This window comes from Corvus brachyrhynchos, unplaced genomic scaffold, assembly GCF_000691975.1.
Source record: "Corvus brachyrhynchos isolate BGI_N302 unplaced genomic scaffold, ASM69197v1 scaffold10, whole genome shotgun sequence".
In the NCBI taxonomy this organism is placed as follows: domain Eukaryota; kingdom Metazoa; phylum Chordata; class Aves; order Passeriformes; family Corvidae; genus Corvus; species Corvus brachyrhynchos.
Genome location: NW_008236180.1, coordinates 9628919 through 9638921, shown reverse-complemented (window position 1 = coordinate 9638921; position 10003 = coordinate 9628919). Strand labels below are relative to the sequence as shown.

The 10003-nt window shown below is 46.9% G+C and overlaps 1 protein-coding gene across 1 annotated transcript in view; it reads right to left on the bottom strand.

Moving 5' to 3' along the window:
- Positions 1 to 10003, bottom strand: part of NFATC2 (nuclear factor of activated T-cells 2) — an 82260-nt gene that overhangs the window by 33449 nt on the left and 38808 nt on the right. Inside the window, exon 6 of the mRNA XM_017735041.1 lies at positions 8428 to 8568. Within this exon, the coding sequence (XP_017590530.1) occupies positions 8428 to 8568 (141 nt within the window). The remainder of the gene's footprint in view (positions 1 to 8427; positions 8569 to 10003) is intronic.

Sequence of the window (10003 nt, the reverse complement as noted above, 5' to 3'; positions counted from 1 at the left end):
GCTGAATTTAACCACTCTGCAATTCACTCCCTGACCTTTATCCTTAAATATGATGATGTGGCTCCATCTGCCTCATGGCTTCACTTTAGCTCGAGACAATCAATATTTGCTTTTCCTTTAACTGCTCTGGATATGCACATTATGGGGAGCTTTTGGCAGAGGGATGAGGGAGGCTGTGAGGAAAATGAGAAATACAATTGCATTCAGAAGTCTCTCTCTACTTTAACCTATTCTTTTTCCTGGTAACAAAAAGAAAACTTTTGATTATGCACACTCTGGCAGCTAATGGAGAGCAGGAGGAATAAACTGAGAAGTCTCAGGATGATTTCAGGAAATTTTGAACAGAGAAAACCTGCACCAAACTGTCAACACATGATTATCATCTTTAGAATGTGCATAAATGCAAATTTTTTTAGGCGGAAAGTGGATGATTGGAGAAAGTCCTCAACAAAAGTGGGATTCTTATTGTAAGGATGTACTAAAAATCTTGATGCTGATGTGACAGCAGAGCACAGCCCCAGTACAAAACTTGTCACACCAAAGGCCCTTCCCTGGAACCCAGGTGGTGCCCGGGCAACAGAAATGGGTTTGGCTTTGAGCAGGAGGTTGTGCTCAACCCTCCAGAGATCCCTTCTGGCCTTCATTACCCTGTAATTCTGTCATGCCACAAATGGGACAAACAGCTCCTGCCTGGAAACCGAGAAGATTAAACCCCAGCTTGATTAATAATTTAATCTAAAGTCTACAAATGCAGATAGCTGCTTATTGCACATAATTAAACTGCTCCAGCAATGGAGAGTACAAAAACTGCAAAAGATCACTCGGGAATCCAGTGCCAGGCCCACATGTGTGGTGCCTTTTCCACAGTACCTCCACCACAGGGAATTCAATCCCTGCCTCTGCAAAGGGCAGCAGTTGCACTCAAGATGATAAAATATTCTTGGATTTAGACCCTGAGGTCTTACCAGCCATGGCTGCCTCATGCAGTATTTTTACTGTTGTGGTTCCCTGCTCATTTAATGGTTTGTCTTCGTTGGCAAGTCTTTAACACCACAGGTCAGTGAAATGTTCAGGAAATAGAGATTTTTGTGCTGCTTCAGGGCTATGAGACTTAGCATTAAACCCCGATGAGAGATCTGATTGTGTCAGCACTCTTTGGAGGAATGAATGAGTTGTTGGAAGAAAGTAATTCTACCCTTTCTAACTCCAACTGCGATCATACCAAAAGTCTTGCTTCAAACTGGGGGAAATCAAAATGTCAGTCTGCATTAGGAACATTTTGGGTGATTCTCCGCAGCCCCTTATAGGACTTTTTTTAATTAGCCAATTAAAGGTTTTCTGAACCAGTTACAGCCTTTACACATTATTCAGGATCCCTTACTCATGACTTTGGGGTCAGTAACTAGCAGAGAAACAAACCTACTGCTTTATTTGAACAAGCATGACTGATGGACTGAGAGGCTCAGGAAATGCTCTTTGCAGTTCTCTGCAGCTGAAGACTAAATATACAATTGTGCTGATCCTGTATGGGATTCCACGCTTGCACGTGATTTTAGGCCTGCAAATGTACATTGCTTTTCAGTCAAGCATTACACAAATTACTTAATGAACAACCTGTTACCTTCCTCCCAGGCAGCAAACCATGCTGGTTCCCCAGAGAAACCGAGCCTGGTGACCAGAGGGGCAGGGCCCTGACTGCACATTTCTGCACAGTCCCTCTGGGCCTGCAGTGAATTGTCCCCATTCATTGTGTTTCTTGGAAGGTCTTCTAGAAAAGCACAACAGTTATCTCTGTCAGCTTTTATCAGTAGATGACAGACATCTCTGGAAAACAGAGAGGGGTTTTTAGAGCCACCCCAAGAACAAAGGGAGAGCAATGAATGGTTTCCAGCAGGGCAAAACCACTCTGGGAAGCAGAAACCTTATGGGGAATGCTCACTCAGAATCTCTGCTGCTCTGGACAAATTCCAGACAAATTCAGGGACAAATTCTGATTTCAGCTGGGAAGTTACTTGTGCAAGTCAGCACAAGGTTGCTCAGCATCTGGTCCTGAGCAGTTGCCTCATTCTAAGCTCTTACTTCAAAATGATTTTCAAACTTTAAATGCAGCATGAATGTATTTAAAACTCATGGAAAGTGGAACTATAGAATTTTTCCTGAGCTTCATTTTCATGGATTTCTTTTTCTTTCTGAAGCAAGACTGCACACTGCAGTTAATGGAGCTCTGTTTGTTATGAGCAGAGGCCAGTGCCTTCACTGCACTGAGGACAGAAGTTTGAGTCACCAAGGCCAAAGATACATGGTCTAGGAGGTAAAAGGGCAATGGATTAGTCATCCACCAGCCAGCCCAGCCCCAAATCTGACATTTTGCACAGTGAGAACAAGTTTAGAGGAGATTTCTCCCCATCTATTGTTGAGGAATTCAATTCACATTAAAATAAAACATAAATACAGTAGTTGAACAGTGAAGCAGCAGGAACAGTATTTCATTCCAGAGCTCTTCCAAATGATTCCTTATGCCAATTCATCAGAATAGATTTGTTGTTTTTTTAAGATTATAAGTGTGTTTGTGTGTGTGTGTATAAATTATTAAACAAAAGCTTCTCTCAAAATAAAACCACTGGGAACCTCCATGTAATAAAATGAGTCACACCAGGATGCGATGACTAAGTGGGAGAACAGGGAATTCCACTCCCCATGCCAGCTTTCTTCATGATCAATTTTCTGTCAACAGGTGATGGGAGCTTGTCTCTCTGCCTTTTGTTTACGCCAAGAATTATTATTATTTTTTAATATTCTCCCTAAACAATTAAGCTGAATAATCAGGACCAGGCACACTTCCATCAGGCGCCCCCGTAGTGAACAGTGAGCCAGGGAATCCAGGCCAGTAGTGGCTGCCTGTTTAATAAGGATTTACCAGCTGTAAAATTCCAAAATCTTGTGTCATACGGGGAAACCTTCCAAAACACTGGATTCCACCCTGTCTCGCTGAGTCTCTAACAGCTATGGCAACTCCGTTTCTGCAGCCACTCTCTTCTGCATTTTTCTGTGCGTGAGCCTTAGATTTTTTCCTGTTTTGCAGTGTTTTTCTGGGATTCCCGGTCAGATTGCCCCGTGGGATTACAAGAACACCTGGGGCACGCAGCGCATTCCAGCCAGGGGGAAACCTCTGGGGAGAAAGGTTTGCTGGCTTTCAGCAGCTACAGCAGCAAGGAGAAGCAGAACGGGCCCCATTTACCCTGAAACTTTCTAATCTGCACAGCAGAACCAGGCAAACCAATCCTCCTGAAGAATACTTGTTATTCCTCAGTGTTCACACATGGTGGGACCTGCTGACACACCTTCCTGCTTCGTGTAAACAGAACACACAAAACAGACACTCCACGAGACCAAAACCTCCCAGATCTCCCCACCGGTGACACCTCTTTGGAGGGGGATGCCCAGGCAGGCCCTGAGCTCCCTTTGCTGCTGCCCTGCCCTGGGGCACACGGCAGGAGAGGTGGCCCTGCAAGGCGAGCACCTCCAGCTGATGCAGAATCCAGGTGGGCCTCCCAGAGACAGCTCTGACTGATTCCCCCCGCTCCTCCCAGCCTTCTGCAGGTTCAGGGAGGAGGGGATTTGCATCCAGCTTTACATGCTGGCCCCCAGCCACAGCCTGCACAGAGCAGGGAACGTGCTCTTTGAAAACTAGCAGGAAAATAGCAAGGTAACCAATTCATTTCATGCACTTTCTGTACAACCTCACGTATTGCAAACAAACTGAACCATTTAAGATTACAGTACCACTTTCAGCTTTGCTAACTCTGCAACTATTCCCAGATATTTGTGCTCTTTTTCCTGTCCTTTCCCATTAAAAAATCCAAACAGTAGTTTTTTCCCCCAGATTCTGGGATTTTGTATCAGGATAAGATGCCTTTTAAACCTACACTTAATTCATGCTCAGTGGTGAATGGCATCTGTGACTGAGTTATGACCTAGTCCTAAGATAAGTCCCATTCCTCTCAGTTCTTCAAACTTAAGTTCATTAATTTAGAAAACCAGTAAGTGACTGGAGCTCAGCCCTCACATTCAATATCTGAAGCTGTTTATTTGTTCAAGTAGCAAACATCTCTTTTGAATGAACCTGGGAAAACACTGAAAGTTTTTTAAAAAGCTTTTTGTCCATTTTATCTTGAATTTGCCTGAGAAAATTGCATCATTACTGTTGCATTATTAAGTTCACAGAGTTAATTGCTGAAAATAGTTGCTATTTTCTGCACTCCCCAGGAATTTCTGGATCGTTCATGAAACTGTCAGACTACAAAGAGGGATTGAGCTCCCTGTTCGGAGCACGGTGAGGAACTGACACAGCAGAAAAGGGGAACACTGCTGTAAGACAATGCTGGAATTTCCTTTCACCTGTCCCACAACGAGCACGATCCTATCATCAAACCAACACACCAGCCACCTTCCACCCCATTAAAGCTGCCCTAATGCCGTCCCGGTGCGGTGCCCTATGGAGCACTGGGCTGCACGACTCCTGGGGGCTGCACGACTCCTGGGGGCTGCACTCCCCCAGCACACATTCCATGGCTTGTGGGGTGCAGCATTTCGGGCACTGTGCAGACAAAAGCCTCAACCCCAGCACCCCCACACCGAACACCACAGCCTGATCCTGCCCTGGGCTGAGCTCTCCTGCAACCACGACACATCCAAGCGTGTTCAAGCACCACTGCTGGACTCTAGAGCTGGACAGATTTATTTTGTCACAGGGGCTGTGAACATCCACACTTGGGGGCCCTGGCAGCTGCAGCAGTTCAAAGGGCACAGCAGCACCTCCTCTCCTTACCCTGCCTGGCCCAGCCGGGAGATTTATGGTGGAGCCACTCCAAGGATGGACGTTGTGTTTGGGTTGTTCCTCCACCACCCACATTGTCCTAGCGATGATTCACGATGTCCATGTGGCCACCAGAAGAGTTTGGCAGGGGAAATCACAGTCCATTTGCACTTTTCTCCCAGAGAAACACGAACTGCCTCTATCACTGACAGCAGAGCAGCAGTAACCAGTACACAAATGGGAGTAAACACAATGCACCCAGCATCTGACTTGCAAATTACTACATGACAATTAAAATAAATAAAAGGGGGAATTCCAAATCTTTTCTTTTTTAACTGCACTGCAAGATCTGGGCCCCAACCAAGCACTAACACCCTTGACCTTCACCATATTGCAAGTCCTTGATAGCTCCAAGACTGCTTTTCAAGCTCTCTCTTCCAGATCAAAACTAAGAGAATACAGTCCAGTATAGTTGCTTCCCCTGACCTACTTTAATTTAGCTGGGCTCAGTTACGTGTCTCCAAGTTCAGATCTTCAAACTCCTTCAGCCAAACTCTGCTTTTGTGTGCTGGGATTAGGGAATTCATAAGTTCCCCTGGCTCACAGCAGCTACATTTTATGATCTTGCATCAGAAAGAGAGAACCTCAGAAAGAACTCAAAACTCTAAGGCCTGCATGTTGATAAATTTTAGCATTCAGAAACATAATGCTATTTATGCATCAGCATTTCAAACACAAGCACTTTATCCCCTCAGAGCACTGAGCTCCAGCCCCTTCACTCCGTTTCCTGCTGCCATTTCCTGCCGTGAGCCGAAGCTGACACTGTCCCAGCCCTGTCCCCAGCGAGCTCCCTGCGGCTCGCGTGCCACGGGACACTCATTTCACACTGACATCCCGCCACAATTCAGGGAACTGTCCTTATTTTCCAGGTATTGCTATGGAAAAATATACATATCTGCAGTTCTATGAAAAGACAAATAAAACCTGCTCATTACTGCTCACGGAGACACGTATTTTTGTCACAAATGTGACCAGTTCCATGTTCCTCTGCGTTGCTAGTGGTGGGTGAAGAATTGTCTACAAGATCCAGAGGAAATGGAAAGAGGTTCTGAGTGTCCCTCTGAGGGATGAAACCTAATGTACAATTGTGATCCTCAACAGCAGCTTCCTCAGTTTTGCAAAGCACGTGACTGATGCCTTCCCAGCACCCGCTTCACCCAGATCCAAGGGACACCCAGAGTTTGGAGTCTATGGAACAATAAAAGGAAAAGATCTAGCTGCACAAAGATACTTGCACAAAGGTTCTTGGGGAAAAAACAACCTTGCTACTCTCACCTAAAAACACTGGACACACAAGCCAAGGAGCTGTGTGGAGCATGGCGTGCCAAAAGCTGTGGGATGGTTACCTACACTGCTGCCCTCACCCTTCTTGTTACCAGCGCAGCTAAAACTGGTGGCAGAAGTGGGAAATCCAGCACCACTTGCTAGCACAGACAAGGCTTGTGAGCTGTTAAAATGAAACTCTAAGCAAACCAAGCTTCCCCTGCGAGCTTGCTGCATCTTCCTGCCTTCACAAAGGTGTGATTCTTTCACGGGCTGCAGGGCAGCGGCGCGCTCTGGAAGAGACACAGCCTGCTGCAGCTGGGGTCAGGCAGAGCTGTGCTGCTATCCACCCCCAGGGTGGTGGCTGTGGCTTACTCTGCCCCTGAGCAGCTCATCAGCACTTTCTGCATGGGCTGTGCAGGGCAGAGGAGCTGTGGGTGAGCTGCTCCTCCTTCCACCCAGGCACTGCTCGAACCGACACCCGGGGCTGCACAGCTGGGGCTCCTTGCTCCGGGCTCACGCAGCCCGAGGCAATGGCAACTACGAACAGACATCGTAGAGATCCTTAAAATTGTCTGCAGTGCATAATGAGGGAAGCTGAAAGTCTCAGGCACACAGGATCCTGATTTTCAGGTGAGCTGGGACACTCATCAACCTCTGACAACCCAGGCACAAAGCAATTCTCAGTTTGCTGCACTCAGCCATGCATGAGCTGTGTATCCAGCTCAGCTTCTTTAGACACATCTATTAAATAAAGCAATCTTCATTTAAAAGCACTCCAGGGCACCTCTGGCAGAGGTGCTGCTGCATTATGGAACAGCACATGGACACACAGAGAACCAGCTCAGCACAGAGTCCCCCAGATAACCCACTGCAAACCACACAGACTTCTGATTCAGCCCAAGGATTTGAACCTGGACCTCCCATCCTCTGAATTCCCCTTCTGCCAGTCATTTTTTCAGAGTCCAGCAGAGTGAGACTGCCTGCAGAGGCCAAGGGCTGGGGGGGAGGCAGGATATGGAACACCAGCAAGCAAATCCCTGCTCCAGACTGGGCACTGCTGCTGGGATAAATCCTGTCTCCCCCCTACCAGGAGGTAAAAAAAGAGGAAAAAAGCCCTGCAGTTTCCCCAGCAGCACAGAAAAGCTTTAGATTTAGTGTGGAAAATGTTGTTGTTCTTTTTACTTTCTAACATCTCGTCCAGCCAGAGCCTTCTCTGCTCTTATATGGAAAGAGGGGCAGGGCATTTGGGATGTTTCCTCGAAATGGCATTAAGAGCTACCTCCTTTGAATGGATCATCTCCTGTAGTTACTGCAAAACATTCTTGGGACAGGTAGCACTGCAGGCTGCCAAGATGTTCCTGTGTACCCTCTCAAAACGCTGACATGGTGGAACAGTGGCAGCACAGGGGGAAGGAATTAATACATGGGCTTGAAAGGAAACAGAGCGTGCCAGAAGAATTCCTCTGACTGCACAGGCTCATCTGAACCTCCACAGCTCTTCAGAGCCTTTCATACCTGCAAAATCAGCCTGGCTTGCTGCTGGTGTGGGAGGGAACTGGGACCCACAGAATGTTTTCCCCCACATCACCAGCTGGTGCTCATGTACGTTCATGAATGTACATTCATTTCTGGCTCGATTCTCACTTTTTCCCGATGGCATTACCCCATAGATCATGCACATGCTGTTCACTTGGGCAATGCAATCTCCTAAATCCCTTGCAAGTCACTGGATACATCACTTGAGATGCCTCTACCTCAGTTCACCGACAGAAAACTTCCAAGCAACAAGCTTTCTTAACAGCACAAGGGGAACACAAAGTCTACAATAAAAAATATGGAAGGAGAAGTGATGTATTCTCATCTCTCATTACATGTATAAAAATAATTTGATATAAAAAGATGTATTACGTATGGTTTTTCTCCACAGACTACTAAAGGGAAGAAAACACAATCTTTGCCTGTAGTTCACATCAATAAAAAATGTTCATTTCAGTGATGAATTCTACAGTAGCATTCACTAAACATGAGATTGAACAAGCACAGAGGAACATGTAGTGCTCATCTCCTTTCTCTGATAACAGATCCTGTCCCTGCTGATTCCCAGTGCCTGGATTCTTTTGAAGCAACAACACAAACAGTTGCTCCCAAGTCTAATTTTACTCACATGGTTTTACCTAAATGAACAGGATTACTCACTCGAGTAATCATGAGCACAAATTTTATGAGATTTGGCACTACAGATCTGCCTTATCCCACTAGGGGAAGTTAGGAAAAACCTGCCTTACCTGATGTTTTTTCTGTGAACACCACCTTGGACTCTGCTGTGAAATTCTGTCCAGTGAGGATCATCTGTTGTCCTCCATAAACCAGGCAGCTGTCGATGTCTTGTCTTTCAACCATTGGAAGCTCATGAGCAGACCTTTGGGCTGTGGACAAATTGCAAACATGAATGAAACCAACTCTGTTTTACCAGGACTTTCCAAATCTTCCCAGAACTATCCACAGATCGATCTTGTCATCGTTACCATCCGCTGACTGCCAAAGCAGCTTCTCCAGGGTGCTAAATTTAGGTCTGAGAAGGAAAAATAAACTTACTCAAGGCATTTTATTTGGAAACATTCAGGAGTTGGCTGCAGTGGTTCAGCTGTGCTGGCCCTGCTCCTTGTCCTTGAGAAAGGACAGCTTGGATGAATGGGCTGAAACTTGCCCATGCCGGTTTCCAAGAAAACGGCCAAATTTTCAAGTGCAGGCACACTACAGCCCTAGAGCCCAAAAATTCCACCTGCACAGAGGATTCCACTGAATAACACTGAATTCCTTCAGAGGGGAAAAAAAACCCCAGAGCCTCTTCTCCAAAATCCCACTGCCTCCCACAGGACAGGGCCTGGCACAGGGGGGTTGCCAACAACAGCTCCATCTCCGTCTCCATGTGTGGGCACCGAGCCTTGGGCTCACAGGAGGGGCAGCCACGAAGCCCCAGCTGCATCACGAGGGGTCACACTGGGACTGCTGCAGCCCAGGGTTTTTCCAAGCATGTTGTGCAGAAGCCTGAACATCTGAGGAGCAGGGCCCTGTGTCACAGACTGAGTCTGATTATAAAAGGCAAGGGAAGAAAAGGTAGGGTGGGATCCAGATGGACACGGACGTCATCAAGGCTTTCTACGGTCTTTACTGTTCTTGGCCACGAATTTGGAGCGTGACTTTAGCAAGTAATTCTCTCTTTCCCCAGCCAGAAAACCAGGACAGCACCATCTCTCCACCTACTTTCCTCTGATCCCATTGAAACAGACACTTGCATGGTGAGAAAAGCTTTGGAGAACCCTGGTCACCATCCCTGCAGAGCCATCCCAACTGCTATCAAGCAGCGGGAGCTGAAGAAAGTGAAGATGTGAGAACTGTTCCCTACAACACAGACAGCTGGAAAACATCAGGAGCTTCCCTGTGACCAGACCAGGTGGGCAGCAGCTTGGGGCTGGTGAACTGCGAGTTCATGACCTGCACTCAAACTCCTCCAGATTCATCCAGCCCAACTGGAAAGGCCTCCAGAGGATCCTGCTCATCTCTTTCCCAGCTGCCTTGGCTGGATTTTAGCTCTCCCTGACAGAGACCCTGAGCACTTGTGTCTTCACTGAACACCGTTGGCTGCTGAGCCAAGAGTGAGGAAATGTGATCCTGTATGTTCAGGGCTGGCCCTGACTCACACACAGGCGAGGCTGGGCTGTCTGTGACCTGACCTGGCACTGCTCTACTGCTCTGCAACCCTCGCAAAGGCGAAATTCTCTCGTCACCTGGAGAAAATGTCGGAATATTTGGTGAGAAAAGTCAAGCAGTAAGCCTTTCATAGAAACTTTTCTAGCTCTG